Below are 19070 nucleotides of genomic sequence, written 5' to 3'. Positions count from 1 at the left end.
GCCTCAGTGAGACTCCTGGGAATGCACAATCCCAGCTGGAAGCTGCACACCCACCATGTGTGATGACACTGCCCTGGCCCACTCACAGGTTCCCAGGCCTTTGGGTGGACACTTGAGGAGCCATGGTCACCCAGCAGCTGCCAGGGAGCCCAGTGAATAAATTACAAGCACAGATTTGCAGCAGAAACACCTTCAGAATTAATGAGTGCCAGGTAATGCAGCTACTGCTACATGCTGAAGCTTTTCAACATTTGTGCTTCATATTTCTAAGAATCTTGTTAACTAAAGCCCAGCATGTAATCTTCTTATTTGACAAGCCACACTCAATAAGCTATTTAAGGCTGGAAATTCATCAGGTCTGAATTTATAGAATAAGTAATTCTAGCTTATTAAAAAATGTCTTTAAATCAGAACAATTCCATGTCCTTTCTGCAGAAGAGTCAGAACCTCAACTCCCATCAAAGACAGGAACCACTGATGCTCACTGAATAACTGTTAAAAAGTTAGGGCTTTCAAATACAAAGATGACAGCAAAAACTTTTGGCAAGCAAAGTCTTTTTGAAGCATTATATGGAATTCCCAGAATCTCAGAAAGCTCCTTCCAGGGCCCAAAGCAGTGTCTGTTACCATCAGCTATCTCCCATTAGCAGGGAGGAGACACTTCAGCACACAAGTAGTGCCAATTATAGAACAGAATGATTAATCAGCAGCTGAACACGACAATCCCCCATTGGAAAGCATTCAGAAGGAATAATGACTGGCATTGTCTCTCCCAAAACACCTTGGGAAGCACCTTCCTGTCCCAGAAGTGCCACCCAGCCCAGGCCAGGCTCTGCTGCCAGGGCCCTGCAATCCTTAGGAAAACACAGCACAGACCCCCAGAACAGGAGGCAAAGGATTTCCCAGGTGAGAAGTTCCTCTCCTGTACAGACCCCACTGGATTTTGCTTTAGAAGTCCTCAGTCTCCCACAGTGGTTTGTGCTCCCAACATCTGCACTGCAATTCCATCTGCTGCAGGAGAAAGAGTTTTGCCTAAAACCACACAAAATCCAGATTGATGTGACAGCAGAGTCGAGTTACCTGCTTACAGGAATGATAAAAGGAAGCAGAGTGAAACTCATCCCGCATTTCCACTTGACATTTAGAACTTGGCTGCCACAGGAAATTGATTAATTCCAAAATCTGCTCCAGCAGGGGCAGAGAATGTGCTGCAGGAACAGTTCCTGCAGTGAGTGAGGAACTGGGCTCACACCTCACCCTCAGAGCTGTCCCCAGGGCCACCTCAGGGCTGCCCTGTTGGTACTCATGGGCACCTCCTCATCAGAACACCAAAGCTTCATCCTTTGCTGCAGAAGGCAGGAGTTCATCTCCCACTGGATTTTCTTCCTCGTGGCAACATGGGGAAAAACAAAACAGGTTTGTAAAAGTTATTCAGAGGTTTGAGTGGAGTCAGCCCACAGAATTTTCTAAGCTTCAGAGCTTCCTGAAGCTGCCCAAGTGCCCTAGCTATCAACTGCATCAGCTCCAGGAGCTCAGAGCTGCTCTCAGGGAAGGCAACCATGCTACATAACCCTTTCAGCTCCTCTTCCAGGGACACTTCCACTTCAGTGTCTTCTCACTGCCTCTTCCAAGAAGCTCATAGGTAAAACCTTCAGATCAAATCCCAATTCTGCCAAGAAGTGCACCCAACAACATCACAGTGAGTTGTCCCCTGTAATTCTTTATTAGAATCATGGATGAATATATTTTAAATCAATCTAAAAAAATAATGAATCAAAGTACAGTACATGCATAAAATACAAAGTAATTTACAAACAGATCAAAATAGCATCTTCAGAACTAATATCAGGAGGAGAAATGGAGTAAAAAACAAGAAGTGACCGACTACAGCAATGCCTTCCGTGTGCCTCACACATCATGAGCACCGCGAGACAGAAAGGTTGGGAACAGAACACAGCTGGAAGTGCCAACCACATCTGGATCTTCCAAGTGGGTCATATCAGAGTTTGAGAAACGTCCCCTACAATCAATTACTTCCCTGTAATTGTATAAATAACTGCAGCCATCTACACAACAGAGAGTTCCTTTAAATCCTGTGGGAATGCAGTGGCTGTGGCCCCCAGTGCCAGTGTCAGGCATGTTCAGGAACAGCACAGAGCGAGTGACGAGCAGTGACAGAAGGCACAGTTCATGTATCCCTGAACAAGCAGATTGGACTGGATTGGTATAGAGCAGGAGACCACAGGAGGAACACATCCAGTCAGCAAACTACTCCAGAGGGTTTTGTTGAAGAACATACAAGCAAACCACTGGAATAATTTAAAAATACTGGATCAACCAGAACTGAAAACTAAGGCCAGGTAGTGGAAGTTATTCATTCATCAACTCAAGCACTTGAATATATTAATATATGTGGCATGCATTAATAGATGTGATATGTAATATGTGCCAACACCCTTAGAGTCTGTGTCCCTTGAAAGAAAAAAAGGCATCCTCAAATCCTGATACCACCAGCACTGTGGAGGCCAAGGCTCCAGCAGCACAAAGATGCTGCAAGTTCCAGAGCTGGAGTGACCCTTACTCAGGGACATGGCTCCTGCATTCACTTCCTTCACAAGGGGCACCTCCATGGGGTCCCAGCAGCTCTGCCTCACACCAACCTCCCCTGCAGCAGGTGCCAAACCACAGCACCTCACTCACAGGGAGCCAGAACTGCTGCTTGTTCACAAGAAACTCTCTTTTCTCCCCCATAATATCCTACAAAACTTCAATTGACAACCAGAAGATGTAGCCAAAAACATTTAACTTACAATAAAATTGCACTTCAGAGCTTCACTGAGCTTTAGATGCAGAATACACTACCTTAAGACAAGCAGAGATTATCCTGCCCAGAGAGATTTTCCTCATTAACCTGACATTAATTGCTTTGTGAGGAGCAGGACGTCTTCAAGTGCTCTCCAAAGGTGTCAGTGCTCTGACTAGCAGGCATCATTGGGAAGGGATCAGTTGAGTTCCAAACAATTTACTGAGCCCAAACCGACAGGTCGGTGTTGGGAAAATACTGCAGCCACATCCAAGTAAGAGACTGATAAACACCGAAATCAAAGTGTTTAAGAAATTCATGGAGAAGGAATAAACAGTAACTAAACACAAGAATGTAACCACGAGAATTACAAATATATTTAAATCTTGGACCTGGGGAATATACACAGCCTTTTAGGAAAGAATGGACAATTTATATATTCTGACAGCACTGCATCTTTGGTTTGTTTTCAGTGGTTGGAGGGACGTGGATGGGAACCACGTTGTTGCTTGGGGACATGTCATTCTCACGTCTGTCAGACATCTGCTTCTGGGAAACAATCCGATAGATCTCTGCAACAGGAGAAAGAGCTGATCAATGTGTGCCCACCAGCAAAATGCCATCAAAGAGTTAAACCTGGGGAAAGCCAGGCACAGCTTTGGAATTACATAAGTAATGCAATGAAGCTTCCACACACAAAGTTCAATTGTGGTGATTTCTAGATACAGAAAATAAAATCTATTTTTGCAACAGAAATTACTTTTTTAACAAATGTTTTACTTCCCTTGAGATAAGAGTCAGTAAATGGACAGAATTCACAAATCTCCATGCCATGAATGAGAAACTATGTGCCCATCCATTCCTCCTGGAGGTTCTTAAGATTCCAAGGACAGAGGTCACATGTTTGCTGATGTATCCACAAACAGGATTAAAGGGAACCATTCCAGATTTCTCTCCCTGATAGGACTGCAAGGGCAATTTCTTCTTGCTGAGCACACCCATCACATCTATCATCCAAGTAGTGTTAAATCTTCAGAAAAGGTTGATTTTGGGCCCAAAAGGAGACTTGGCCTGTTTAGCAGCACAGAAACCCTTTTACAAAGTATGCTGTGTGAGAAATACGGGCTCCAGATGAAGAGATTGTGGACAAAGAGGAATCAGAAAGCATAGGATAAACACACACCAAGAGCCTTCCCCTGTTCCTGGGGATTGTGGCTGATGGTGCTGCACAAAAACTCAGAGCAGCTACAGCAGCACTTCAGCTGCACAGAGAGTAAAGCATGTGTAGCACTTCACCCCCAGAAAGGAAATACAGGACACCAAAAATAGAACGTGGGGAACTCACTTGCAAATTTAAATTTGAAAACCATTTAAAAAAATAAAAGCTTGCTAAAGCTCAGTATTACAAAAAGCCCCAATTCAGACTCAGGGACAAACTGTACATTAAAATGGCTTCTTCATATGCAGTCAGGTAGTCACTGATGTAACCACACAAGTGCTGAACAGGTTAAAGGATTTTCTGATTTCACCCTTTCTCAAGCTTGCTCTTTTTTCCAACCATCTTACACATAAACAACCTCACAAGTTAAGTGAAACCCATGAAACCAGACCTTTAAAGCCACCTTCAGCCTGGTGTGTGAATGTGCTGACAGGGCTTGGCCCCGTGGCAGCGCTCAGCAGAGCCTGTGTGTAGGGTGGGAGGAGCAGAGCCGGAGAAATCTGCTCTGCACCTTGAGGACAAGCTTCATGCTCAGGGCTGGCAGCCAGTTCACTCCCAGTGCAGAACAATGCCTGTTCCCATCAACAGGAAAAGCCTCTGGCCACTTTTATTACTGAATTCTCCCACAGCACCTTCAGCAGCAGCAAGTCTGAGTTCCACAGAGAATTCCCTGATCAAGTTCATACACGTCCCTGCCATATCACACACTTCCTCCACCCCATCAGCCAGGACTCACACAGGGTGCCCTCTGTGTAACAGCCTCATCTGACAGCAAAGATCTTCAGCAAACAGCCCCAAAGCCTTAAAAATAATCCTACCAGCACCAGTTCCCTTACTGATAATGAATCTACTCCTCCTGAATCTGAGAATATCTCCCCATGATCCTCACTTCCACAACCTCCCCAGCAGCCCTGCCAGTGAATCCACTGTCAACAGTCCCAAATCTGCTGCTCCCTGCTGCTTCTCCCTCCTCTGCAGAGCAAAGCTTGGTGCAGCCACAGCCTAAATGCTAAAACCTGCCCTTCCCTGGTGAGCTGCACACTCAGCACACAGGGGAGGGGAACAGCCCAAACCTGTCTCACTGGGGCAGAATGCCCAGCAGCCAAGCCTGCACCCAAACTGCTGTGCCCAGACAGCTCTGGGCTAATGAAGATGGGCTATTTTTAAGGAAGACACAGCACTCTGGGTTCTGCTCAGGAGCTGAATGAGACCTTATTAAGGGCACATTCAGCAGAATGCATCACTGCATAATGGGGAACTGTGAGACACAGGCCTTGCACTGTTGAGAGCTGGGAAAAGCAACACTGCTACCCAGGAGGAGCTGGGCCAGGCCTTGGCTGCTCAGCCTGCACTGGGGTTTTCCATTCATTTTCAGGTGTACAGAGACAACAAAAGAGGAAATCCCTCAATTTTTTGATGTTAAATTATCTGATGTTGTTTCCTCGGTGACGGGATTCCTTAGAGATGAAACTATGGCAGAATGTGGTGTGGGAACAGAGACAGCAGAGAGCCAGGCAGGGAAGGGAGGCAGACTCCAGTTTACTTTAAGGATGCTTTATCCTGCTGTGAATGCTCAGGGTGGCTGGGATCATAATACCAGTCCCTCTTACTTGCCAGATGGTACAAAGCAGCTTTGTGTGCACAACAATCAGCCCTGGCAGTCTAGACATCTTGGAACAGAAGAATTTGGATAGGGACCATTACTCTAAGTCACAGATGGGAAAGGTCCTCAAAACCTCATCTGAAATCCACAGCAGGACAGGAAGCCCACCATATGTATGATACACCCCCTGTAAAAGTCCTCTGTAATATGGGAGAAAAAAGAAAAGCTTTTATCCCTTATTCCACCTATAGCAACAGATCACATACTCAGGCTGTGCTAACTGCACTGGATTTGTATTCCCCATGGCCAAAGCCATCTATTCAAAGTGCTTGGTCTGAGAATCCAGGTTTGGACAAGCTTAACAGGGACCCTGCTACACCTCCAAGAGAAGCACCTTCACCAACTTCCATTGCTGTCCCAATCAGACCAGCTTCAGGAGGGCTGGAAAGAAAGGGAGGTTGCTACAGACCTTAGTAACAACAGCCTGTTCAGGAGAGATCCCAGCAGTGGGGGAAAGGCTCTGAGCAGCCTGGGGTGTCTGTGCTGCAGCTACCAGCACTGAAAATACTGGCAGGGCTGGTGCAACAGCTCGTCCTGCCCCTCCTGTCAGCCAGCTCTGCTCACAGCTGCTGGCAAAGCCTGCTGCCTTCCCCAGCTTCCTGCTCCCAAGGACAGGCAGCATTCCACCCACAGGCACTGAGCTGGGAGGCAGCCCTGCCAAACACACACCAGCCAGGATTCTGCGGGTGACTCCAAAAACCACATTCCTCAGATGACTGCCCCCTCCTTCCTCCAAGGCAAGTCATTAAGAGAAAAAGCCAGCTGTGAAGTGAGCTCCAGAGCAGCCCTCCTTAGCGTGCCAGTCACAGCCCAGCTGGAGCCAACCTGCTGCTCAGGCACTGTTTACTGCACCTTTATCTCCCCCAAACAGCAGCTCCTGTCTGGAGGAGCACATGCCCACTAAGCACAAGTGTTCCTCCCAGCACAGCTGAACTGACCTCTCCTGAACAGGGATCACAAGGATCCTGTTCACAAACCCAAGAGCTCTTCACCCCAAACATCGTCACAGCAACATGCAGGCAACACTGACATCCATGGAAAAGCAACAGCCTCAAGAATCTGTCAGAGCTCACCAAGAGCAAGTTTGATCACCTGTTCACCCATTACAGACAGTTCTGCTTACAGACATATTAAACCACAAAAAAAAAAAAAAAAAAAAAATCAAACCTCCATGGATTAGAATCCAAACTCACTTCTGGAATGAAATGTACTGTGGGAACCATGTGAGGAGAGATAAAGAAAGCCCAGTGCCCAAGAGGTGAGGTGCTTCCCATGGCAACAGCAGTGCATTCTCTGAGCATCACACAGCTCTGAAGGAAGTCCAGGGCACACAGCAAACTTCCCAGCCCTCCAGTGTCACACAGAGAACACAACGAGCCAGCAGGAGACAGGGACTGTGAGGTGACCAGTGCATTACTGGCTGTGACAGCCTGACAGCCACCTCAGGAGGGGATAAACACTGCCTGATCTACCTGATGTTGTTAGTTTTGTTAGTGCTGGTGTATGAAAGTTGAGTAACTAACCTGCTTCTGAAACCTCGAGCTCCCTGCAAACAGAAAGTGGGAGCAGCAAGGCTACTTGTTCTACATGACACAGCATATCTGGCCAAATTTGACCTCAAAGTCAAGGTGCTCCTGAGAGAAGGGCTACCAAGGACATGGGCATAAAGGGAAGAAGTCTCAGGTTTTGGCACTGACAAGTGAGCAACATCTTTCTCCTGAAAAATCCATGCCATGCCCAAATTCATGTGCATTTTTGACAGGACTACCTTTAGGCATGTGAAGGAAACAGGAAATGCAGCAGGCAACCCAACACCTCTGCATTCAGCCAGTCCTTAGTCATCCACCCCCTGATGGCACTGGCACTTTGTCATGTAAGGAACAAATGTCTGAGCTAGCAGAACTTCTTTCTTTTTGAAACAAATTTGTGCAATGCTGGAATTACAGATGAATGACTACACTGAAGTTAAAAGGGAATCACATGGTTCAATTAAAAAGGAAAAAAAGTTCTTTATCTAAAAGTTCTCATCTAACACAAACACACTTTTAGCTGGTATCTGCACAGGAGCACTACTGTTTAGGAACCCAGTGTAAGAACACAATAGGTCAGAACTGTCAGAGGCCTCTTACAACTCAGGATGAAACAACAAACAGATGGACACAGGCAGCTAACACCCCAGCAGTCTCACACTCTCACACCTCTCTCCACTGCCAGGCTGTCCCATAAAGCATTTCAAACAACTGAAGAAATGCTACAGGATTTATACTTTTACTACAGTAAATAACCTCCTAGTTCTACCCTCACATGCATGTTCCAGTATGGCTACCAAGACCTTTCTGGTGTGTTTTTAAAGGAGTGTCTAAATTAGGTGGCAGAGAGGAAAAAAATTTCAGAACTAACTAGGTGTCAGTGTCACAGCAACAAGATGTGATTTACAGACAGTTTAGAAGTGAGGCCACTGCTCATACCAAGCACATCATGTAGCCTGGCACATGCTACACTGGGAAGGAGGGACTTCAAATTTGCAACTGGAAAACATGTTGGAGGCAGTTGGAGAAAACAAGACACTGCCTGGCACACCTAGAACAGAGACACAGCAAACAGATGAGTGTCTCAGCATTTGCCAAAGCTGAGAATGATGAAAGCTCCAGTGTCCCACTGTGCCCTGGCTGCAGTTGTCAGGGTGCACAGAAATGTAGAAACCTCATGAGGTAAGTGACTTCCACACCAGTTTGTGAATTCCTGCCCCACCTTTACAAGCCAGCATTAAGGTTCCCCAAATTGAGTATCTCAGCTTTAACAAGCTTTGCCTACCTAAACAAGGTTTTAAACAAAAAGGAAGTACTTTATCCACAGAGCATAAAAACACAGTAATGACTGATGTCACATGTTACACAGGCCAAAAGTCCAGGCAGGACTATTAAATGCAACAACAGCAACTCCAGCAGCTCAGGAGTCACTGTGTCTCAAAGGAAAGATCTCTGCTCTTTCATCCCTTTTTCCTTGGCAACGTATGGTCACCATTAAAGATGGAAACAAACATCAATGACTTCTCCTTGATAAACAATGGCTGCTCTCACTTGATGCCAGCATGAGACAATTCCTCCTGTGGGCACTCCCTGTAATGGGAGATGGAAACTGAAACACAAACCAGGCTGACAAGAAACCCAGGGCAGATCAAAGTGAGCAAGGATTCATTCTCCAGTTCAAGGCTGGCCTTTCAACTTGTGACACTTTGAAACTGGACTGCAAATCTTATGGCTAATGAAAAATGATTAAATAGCAACATTTTAAACACTTTATAGGCAAAGAAATGCCTATTTGCATCATATCTGAGCAGCCTTCTGCCCTTCCCCCTTGAAGCACAAAGCCCTGGATGACTCACCTGTCAGAATAGTCTGGAAAGCTGCTTCCACATTTGTAGAGTCTAAAGCAGACGTCTCAATAAATGACAAACCATTCTTCTCTGTGTGGACAGAAATACTATAATTAGAGAGGTACAGCACATATCTGTTTCCCATCTGGAAAAGCTTCTGTACCAGATAATATTTGTAGTGTTCTGTTGAGACACCCAGGTATCCAGAGAAAGTAAAACAAATAGTGGGGTTTCCCCCCTTAAGTGATGGGAAAGTGACACCACCCAACATTAGAATTTACACCCACTCCCAAGCACAAATATCAGCCCAGAGCTGTGCTACTTTAAGGAACATTTTCCTGCATCACTGAAAGGATAATCTGTTGCAGTTTCTCTGCGTGAGAAAGTTTCTGGTATTTTCTTCAGCCTCATCAAGTTTCTCCACCTCCCACCTGCTAATATATTACAGCAGCTTATTTAACAGGAATAGAGCAGCAGGGGGAATGACACTCCTCCAGCTGCAGGCAGGGAATCCTCACTGGCCATAAACTCTGCCACTGGAGCTACAGCAAACTTTAATGTGAGGAACCCAACTATGCTCCTGGATGAAAGAGACTGGGACTAAACCAAGGCTTACAGAAACTGGAACTACTGTTCACAGATCTTAATTACTTCACAAAAGTCAGAGAGCCAGTTTAATGAAAGTTCAACCACAGGCCCCTGTGTACGGCTACAGATCAGCTGGGACACAGAAGGCAAAGCTACCACCACACAAGAAAATCAACCCTAAAGCCACAGGCACAGTTTCTGCAAAACAGTGTCCAGGCAAGAGAATAAATCTGTGCCTCTGGCTGATTCTTGAAGCAACATGTATGTTCTACAGCAGTGTCTCCTCTCTGACTGAATGTGACATGTGACACTGAGGGACATGACCAGCCCCAGGTTTTCCCTCCCCTGGCAGGTGGGCAGACCCCAGGCACTGCTGAGCCCCCGACCTGCGAAGGCCCTGGCCTCGTCGGTGGGCACGGCCCGCAGGTGGCGCAGGTCGCTCTTGTTGCCCACGAGCATGATGACGATGTTGCTGTCGGCGTGGTCCCGCAGCTCCTTCAGCCAGCGCTCCACGTTCTCGTACGTCAGGTGCTTGGCGATGTCGTACACCAGCAGGGCCCCCACGGCTCCACGGTAGTACCTGGGACAGGGGCAGCCAGCAGGCACAGTGAGAGGGAACAGCTCTGCCTGGGCCAGCTATGAAACAATGCCCAGGGAAATTCCCCAGTGCCTGGGACTGGACACAGGGAAACGCAGCAACCCGACGAGGTTACACCACAGGGCCAGCTCAGAGTCTGGGAGCAAGGCAAACCCCACATCTGTGAGGAAAACCTGCATCCCAGGCATGAAACTCTGGGCTCTGTGGGAAGCTGCTGCCACCTTCCACCTCTGATCCACTCCTGAAAATTCTCCCCCACCCATCACTGTGGGTGCAGCACAGGCACGGCCCAGAGTGATAAGAAGACTGTAGAGTGACTCATAAAAATGTCAGCGTGATCTGCTCTCTTTACCAAGGGCCACAGCTCCTTTCAAGTGAGAGCCACAACAATGCATTCAAAAGGAAACAGGCTGTGTTCTCCCACCCCACAATTCTCTCCAGCTCTACTGAAATCCAGCTTTTGCTATGCTGGTTTTTAACAAATAAGCACATAAGTGAGCAGTCTTTCCTGGCTGCTACAGGAAGGTTTCAGCTCTTAGGTTACCACTGATAAAAGACCAGGAACACTGATATTCCTTTATCTTTCACTTCCATGGAAATGAGTCTCTCAAAGCTCTTGCATTCTAAACTTGAAATGCCCCCAGTTATGTGTCATGAGAGCACTGTGAAGTAAATCAGTCTGTGCAGGGACACACCAGATCGAGTTTCTGGGCTGAATAATATTTAACCTTCCCATCACCAAAGGTTGTGGGTATTACCTGATAAAACACAAACACCCCTGTTTGCAGTTGGTGAGGAACTGGAAGGGCCCAGAATTGCCCTCCTCAGCCAAATCTTGCCCTCAGCCACCCCGGCTCCACTTACGCTGAGGTGATGGCTCGGTATCGCTCCTGCCCCGCCGTGTCCCAGATCTGAGCCTTTATTGTCTTCCCATCCACCTGGATGCTCCTCGTTGCAAACTCCACTCCAATGGTGCTTTTGCTTTCCAGGTTAAACTCATTGCGAGTGAATCGAGACAGAAGGTTGCTCTTGCCTACGCCAGAGTCTCCAATAAGTACAACTGTAAGACAAAAATTATATTAGAATAGACTCCAGATGCAGATGACACATTGAAAATCAGATGCAAAAAAATCATTCTTTTACAGAATGAAGCATGAAGGACAAGAATGGCAACAGCATCATCCTTGTCACGTATGTGCTGTCCAAGTCTCAATATCCCTGGAAAACCAGAGCTGCCATATTCACCAGCATTTTGAACAGATGTTAGACTTGACTTTTATTGGTTATATTTCAGCCTCTTTTGCCCAGCATGGAAGAACATCCCTCTTTTAGGAAGAATATACACGTCTGTCACTGCAAACATTGGTGACCAGTTGTATTTCCTTGAACAGCACCAGAACTAAAAAACAAAACACAAACCCTACAACCACACAACTGAAATCTGCTTTGCTGAAGAAGTCCAAAACACAGGGCAAGCAGAAGACTCTGCTTTCATTTACACTCCTCATGGCTTTGCAGAAGAGAGGTTTCTCCACTGGGCCAGAAAAAATTGTGAATGAAAAGATAACCAAACCAAAGAATCCCCAAGGCCACCATCACCCTGCCAGCCAGTCTGAAATGTCTGCTAAGCCACAGCTCTCTGCCCTTCTGCAGTCCCCACTGCTGCTGTGGCTCATGGACACAGCAGGCCGGAGGCTGAAACTGCTCAAAAACGCTGCCAAGGGATTGCTGAGCCTCAGAACTGGATCCACCATTCCCTGGCTCAGCTTGACTCATCCCAGCACCAGTGCCAAGCAAACTAATTGGAAGGATTCAGCTATGCTTGATAAGAGACTGACAGAAGGTTCAAAGTCCAGTTCCTGCAGGAAAAACAGCATCACGAGGATTCACTGCAATATCTTGTAATGCTGAATTGAATGGTGCAGGTTTAAGTGTAACTTAAAACTCAGTACCAAGAGGCAGAACATGTTCACAACCAGAGCCACATGAACAGGAGCCTCTTGGGGTGATCCTATAGCCTTAAGGATAAGGTTCCAAACCTTACAGTAGTGAAGGAAAGGGAAGAAAAATAAGATAAAATCTTTGAGAAGAAAGACAAATAAAGAAGTTCAATGACCCAAACTCTCCGTGGAGCTCAGTGTAGCAGCAGAAACACTTTCATCTGCTGCTGCAGCCCTCTGCAGCTTCTGTTTTTAAATAATGCAGAGCAATTCTGGCAGATGGGACTTTGCTCTGACTGGAAGGGCAGAGCAGCACCTTTAATCTCCCTCCATAAATGAAATTTGCTGTAAATGTTGGCTTCAAGCACGGCCTTGTGCAGAATACTTCATCAAAATAAACATCTTCCCAGCTGCCCGTGCCAGCTGACTCAGCACACAGCCAGCCAAGCACACAAGTTGCAGAAAGCAAACTCTGTTAACCTCTCCTGTGTAGGAAGATCACAAGTGCAGGTAGGTGGCAAGGCCCCACATGGAATGCAAACAAAAGTTGTGCTTTCCTACGTGCCAGGTCACTGCTAAGCAGCTCTGCTGGCACAGAGATGCTACATCCTGATAAACCCAGAGCAGGGGACAGGGCACCACTTGCATCACCACCCCTGGCAAACAGCCACAGCTTTCCTCTGCCACTGGCAAGTCACTTCTTCAACATTGCTTTGGCAGCTTTGGGGCATAGGTTTAGATGACATCATGTTTGTACTCACTGGGACACACAACAAGTTCCTAGGAGGGAAAAGTTAACACAGCTCAGTCCTGCTATCACCCAGCAGTGGCCAGAAGCTTCTCCAAGCAAGAAAAGCAATCCACATTCACCATTTCCTTTTCCCAACAGGATGCATTATATACCTGTTATATATTTCCTCAAACTTGTTTTTGTAGTACAGTGCAAAGCCCACCTTTAAGTCATTTAACAACAGAGGGATACCTTTAATTTCTCTGACAAGTTTTTTTCCTTACCTTGTCTGAATTCCACACTGCTTATGTTCTGAATGGTTTCCAGTAGCAGATTAATGTGTCCCAATTATAAGGGGAAAATAATACCTTCCTCCTTGAAGGCAGCTATTTCCTCTACTTAATTGGGCCACTGCAGCTCCTCTTGAACACGGACACAAGGACAGCTTGGAATGTCAGCAGGTGCCTAAGATTCCTCACACCTTCTGCATTTCTGCCAGTCTGGGCAAGTATCACTCTTTAAATGAAATTATGACCTGAAACAGCTTTAACAACCACTCAGATTGTGTTATTAATATCAGTTTTGCTTTCCTTATCAAGGCATCATATTTTGATATTTTATATTAGCAGTGTTCCCATGCATTACATTCTTAGCATAGGAATGCAGTAGGAATGGCCCTGGATGGCCAAGTCCCATACAAAACACCTCAAGCAAACAGTTTCTAGGAGGAAAATGACGTTATCTAGGCCATGATAAAGCTAATTGTTCCTGCACACTGTCCTTTTAATCGGGCTTTTCTTCCAGAAACTCACTCCTAATGGTTAGAAATTGCCTTCTAATTTTCAGAAGGAATTAGTGGCCAGCTGACAGTGATGTCCATGTGCCAGCCTTCTCCATTAGCTTATTAGTGTCTTCTCCCAGTGGTGTTTAGGCTGGGGTATTTACAGAAAGCAACCACATCTTGTCTGGGCTCTCTGCATTTGCTAAATACAAAAACTTGTCAAATGGTTCCATATAAACACATTGTTCATTTCCCCAAACACCTTCCCTGCAAGTCTTTCAATTTCTTTTCAGCACAGTGAGAACTGCACACCTCATTCTAAGCGAGATCTCCCTGTGATGGAGACAAGAATTTTAGTATTTCCATCTCTGCTAGGCACAGCTGGGGCTGGAATTATTTCTCCTGGCCATTTCACCTTGACAGCTCAGTCTGCTTGTCATCAGACCTAACTGTTCAGCTTGAGGTTGGCAAACTTTCACTCTACCAGAGTCCAAGTCCTCAGGGATAAGCCCTTACATCCCAAATCCCACTTTATCTGGAGGACCACAGTCCTCACCAGCACTCAACTCTTTCTGTGCAACTCTCCCACTTCCCCCGTCCCACTCAACTTGCATCATCCACAAATTCCTTTTCTACAGCAGCACTGGAAGGAGGAAGGTCTGGAGGAAATATTTTAGCAAGCTCAGCCACAAGACCCAGACCTGAAATTAATCAATAGCCAGCTCTGGAGCAGCACCTCCCTCACATGAGTAGCACCTTAGGAAGTTGCACAACCAAGGAAAATTGGATTGGCACATTTGAAAGTCATGGAAATGATCGCCCAGCCCCAAGTGACTGATTTAGTGCTGGGAAGTTCAATACTTGCAACCACGTGCCTTCAATCGATGCATTTGACTTTCTATAGCATTTACTATCCCCAAACATTTAAGACAAGCATACAAGCATTCAGTGGAGAGAGGGAAAAAAAGGAGTATGAAGTCCACAGTACTGTATAAATTTCACACTGTAATTCCAGATTCATTTCTGTAGAAGACCAAAATAAGAATTCAATTTCCTAAGCTGCATAAGAAGCAATTTAGAGAACTATGTCAAGAAAGGGTTATTAATTTTTCACCAACATTCCAGCTCACTCACACAATTTTTATTTCTGTAAAATCTCTTAGTTTAAAATTTCAAAAAATATTTTAATTACCTCATTAAACGAGATCAGGTTGAAAATAAGAGTCCAGCAGTACTAGCTTGTGTTGTCTGTGGCAAAAGTTATTGCACAAGTCACATATTACAGGATCTAGGACAAGTACACCAGCACAAGGAGATCACCGCATCTAAAATTTGTCTCTGCACAGAGCTCTGCTATTAAGACATCAATAAAAAAGCTTGGACATGTCTTCATGACCCCCAGAAGAACCCGCTGATGAACACCTCCCCCTGCCCACTTCAGCTGGAGTTTGAAGGGAATGTGAAAAAAATTACTTGATCCAACATGTCATAGCTGGTCATAAACCCAACATAGTCATGACTTATTTTAATCTCCCTCCTCAGCTGTGCCCCATTTTATTCACTCTTTTTCTGTCACAAAGAGAACTGGCACCCCAGAGGCCTGTGGGGCAGGGATTACCTGTCCTTACCAGCAGTAACACCTCCCAGCACCTCTGCAGTAAATGCTGGACCAGCAGGTTTGGTGCAGCACCAAAGTGCCTCCACATCTGAGGTAGTGAAAGCCAAGGGCTTCTACCACTGCCAAACACAGAGATGTCATGAAACCACACATTAATCTAAATACACAAGTAAAAATGTGTCCTCTAAACCCCAAACCAGCAAGCTGGTTCAGTTTTAGAGCATTTCCTCAATATCAAAGGGAGAAGTCAGAGAAATGAACATGATGTAAAGAAGCAAAGAGCTGAAAATTGAGTTTTTCAGTAAGCTGAATGTCACCACATGTCAGGTCCATGACATGAGTCTGCCCCAAATCCAGAGTCCCAGATGGTCAAGGTGCAGACAAAATCTTCCTGAGCTTTGTCCATAGGAAACATCTTCTGCAAGTGAGGTTTCCTTTGATAACTGCTCATCTGCAAGCTCACTGACCAAAAAGTGCAAAGGTTCCTGTGCCAAAGCCAGGCTTAATTTATTAAGTGATAAAATAATATCTTTTTATTATCATCATTATATTTTCCTCCTACTAAAATCAGAGCAAGATTTCTATGAACTGGACTTCACAGGTCTTGTGTTTCCTCAGGGGGCCATTCTCAGAACAGCAGGCACTGCTCTTAGTCAGACCCTGAAAATATGGAAGAATAAAAAGACTGGAAGCTGGGCAAGTAGAATTTGAAAGAAATTGCTTTTTTCCAAGCTAGGCTTAGTCTTTCCTATATGCTGAAGTGTTGCAACATAATCAGAAGAAGTGTATTTTGTAACAGGTGCCTGGATTTTATTGTACAGCAGCACAGGTGGGCTCAGCTTACACCCAGCAGCAGAGTCAGCCAGATTTCAACACACAGCTGCTCTCAGGGGCTGACAGGACAAAACCAGAGGTCTCACAGAAACATGGCAGCTCAGCCCAGGAGCAGTAAAAGATAGCCAGACTAGAGAGCATCACATGATTGTTTTAACCAGGTCAAACTCTGAACTCAGTCCCACCAGCCTACCCATACAGTCCCTTCATAAAGCCAGAAGTGTCCTGCTGGATGAAGTGTCCTGACAGACCAACACCCAAAGTCTGACTCCAAATAACTGATGTGCAAAAACCATGACATGTATAACAATAAACAGGCTCATCTCTATCCTGGTCAGCCCCTGCATCTTCAAATAAGCAATGCCTTCAGACTTGCCACTGTAATCTTCACACTGACATGCCTCAAACAAGATTTTTTTGCTTCTATGAATTCATGCAGGCTTTCAAATCCATTTATAATATGCATGGCAATGCACCACTCCAAAATTTGCATACACACCTGAGGGACTTTGTCCTTTTGCTTTCATCCAGTGCCCAATAAAAGAAGCATTACAGATATCCAGAGAAATTATGACAAACAGGAGATACTTCCCCTATTTGTCCTTATTGCTCACCGTTTAAATTTTAATCAAGCTGTACATCAATTCAGTATAAGGGCTACGAATCCATTAGGTCTCTTTTCTGATTATTTTGAAGCCTTTCTCCACCTTTTTAATTCTACAACATCCCTTTCAAAATGGATATGTCTGTAATGCCAACATTTCACCCCAATTCCCAAGATGCTCTTGTATCAAATTCAAGCACTGACTTAACACTGTCCCCAAGTTCCTGTTTTCTTTTCCAAAAGATTTACCAACCCCTTGCCTTTTTGACCAGTGCCTGGCAAGGAGACATTTGGTTCAGAGACCTCCTTGCAAAAATTTCCAGATCATTCCAGAGTGGTGACAGCTTATTTAGAACCATCATCACCACCTCTGGGAAGTTACAAAAGTTTCCACAATTTTATTACTCTGCATTTTTGTGTTATTTCAGCTGCCACATCAATCCCAGTTAAGTGACATTGCATCAACTTCCTGCAGTCCACTTTAGCCTGGAAAAACCCAAATCATTTATCTTCACAACAGCATTTTCACAGCATTCCCTGCACTCACAACAGCTTCTATAAACCAAGCTAAACAGAAAAAGCTTTAGAAAAGGCAATCAATTAATCAGCTTTGCACTTGTCCCTATAGCTGGATCCCAACTTTATTTTTTCCCAACTATAAAAGGAAGCAGACCAAATGAAAGATAGGCACTCTCCCAACAAACTCTGTCACTGATATTCCCAGTCTTTCACAGCTAAAACATTAATTACAAGCCCACTGACAGAACTGCATGAACAAGGGTGATTCAATGGCTTTGATAACCTGCACAAGTACCTACAATAACATTGCTTGATGCCATTAAACCAGGGGTCAGCAAGGTCCGTGCCAGTGCTGCAAGCTGAGAAAAAAAACCCATTCTGGAACTTCCTGATTTGATTTCCATAGCAGTACAGATGACTGATTCATAGGTAGAAATAAAGCCACTCTCCACATGCAATTGGATAAAACAGCCAGCAACAAAAATAATGTAATTCTTCAAAGTTATTACAGGAGCTTAAGGGTACTGGAAAAAACATCAATGTTTTCCTTTACCTTCATGATGACAAGCACAGGGTCTCCCATCATTACAAAACAACAAGCAATGCTCTTAATTCTAAATTCAAATTTACAATATCACATCACAAAAAACAACTACCTTTTTGCTTTGCTTGCTTCTTCAGCGGGATTTAAAAAACTAGATAATGAACTTTCAAAACATCAGCAATTCTGTACACATTCCACAGCAGGCTACATGAACCTGTCCAGCAGGCTGGTGTTTTACTCTGCAGGGAGTTCCACAACCTGGAACGTTTTAACCCAACTGTCTCACAGCCCTGGCGAACAAGGCGTCCCTGCCCTTCCCTGTGGGAGCCAGGACAGACCAAGGCCAGCTTGGACAGGGCTTGCAGCAGCCTGCGATAGTGGAAGGTGTCCCTGCCCATGGCAGGAGATGGAATGGGATGATTTTTAAGGTCCCGTCCCACCCAGACCATTCCACGATTATATGAGGATTTTATGATCTCTGGGTGTGGAGCAGCAGGGACATTCCACTCCTCGCCAAGGGCTCTGAACACAGAAGGCAGCAAGTCCTACTTGATTAAATGAGCGCATCATCTACCACTGCTGAGTGTATCTCACCCACTCTATGGCTCTGTTTAACAGATGGAGAGGGTTCTTATCAGCCGTGACGAGTCCTTATCAGCCCTGGGCATCCTCCCCGGCGACCTCTGCTCGCCACCCGCAGACCGGCCGCCGCCTCAGCCCGTGCCCGGGGCAGCCTCGGACCGGCGCTGACACCAAAGCTCCGCTGCCCAGCCCGGCCCGCAGCCGACATTTTGGGGTGAGGGAGGGACACCCGAGCGGGGCCCGGCGATGCCCGGAGCGCTGCCCCCGCCCGCCGGGCCCCGCGTCAGGGAGCGGCCCCGGCCCCGGCCCCGCTGCTCTCCCGCGCGCCGCCAGGCCCTGCCCGCCTCACCTTTGAAGAGATAATCGTACTCGTCGTCGCGGGTGCCCATGGCGGGTGGCGAGGAGCGGCACCGGGAGCGGAGCGGAGCGGGGCCGGACCCTCCCTGCAGCCGCCGCAGCGCTTCCGCCCTCCGCGCTCCGCCCGCCCGCCCACAGGCGCTTCCGGGGCAGCGGCGCCGCCGCACGACCGCGCCCTGGGCAGCGCCGCGGCCGCGCCCTCACCGCGGTTAAAGCGGGCGGGGGTCCCGTCCGGCCCCACGGCCCCCGAGCCGAGCACCGAGCCCACCACCGAGCCCACCTCCGGCACCTCCTGAGGGAGTGGTCGCGCTGCG

General features: G+C 46.4%; 1 protein-coding gene across 2 annotated transcripts; it reads right to left on the bottom strand.

The window, feature by feature from the left end:
* Positions 1-1699: 1699 nt before the first annotated feature.
* On the bottom strand, positions 1700-18936 carry RAB11A (RAB11A, member RAS oncogene family). 2 transcript variants are annotated; one of them, XM_056500300.1, is made up of 5 exons: positions 18749-18936; positions 11112-11307; positions 10036-10229; positions 9071-9151; positions 1700-3375 (listed from the first exon to the last, which is right to left on the bottom strand). In XM_056500300.1, exons 1-5 carry the CDS (start codon positions 18786-18788, stop codon positions 3236-3238), a joined length of 651 nt encoding a protein of 216 aa, XP_056356275.1. In that variant the 5' UTR covers positions 18789-18936; the 3' UTR covers positions 1700-3235. The 2 variants fall into 2 exon arrangements, with proteins under 2 accessions (XP_056356275.1, XP_056356276.1); XM_056500301.1 differs by lacking the exon at positions 1700-3375 and adding an exon at positions 7677-8265 and having other exon boundaries at positions 18749-18891.
* Between the last annotated feature and the right edge of the window lie 134 nt (positions 18937-19070).

The sequence above is a fragment of the Oenanthe melanoleuca genome, chromosome 10, assembly GCF_029582105.1.
Source record: "Oenanthe melanoleuca isolate GR-GAL-2019-014 chromosome 10, OMel1.0, whole genome shotgun sequence".
NCBI lineage: Eukaryota > Metazoa > Chordata > Aves > Passeriformes > Muscicapidae > Oenanthe > Oenanthe melanoleuca.
The sequence above is the reverse complement of the archived record's forward strand: the minus strand, read 5'-3'. Positions and strand labels throughout refer to the sequence as shown.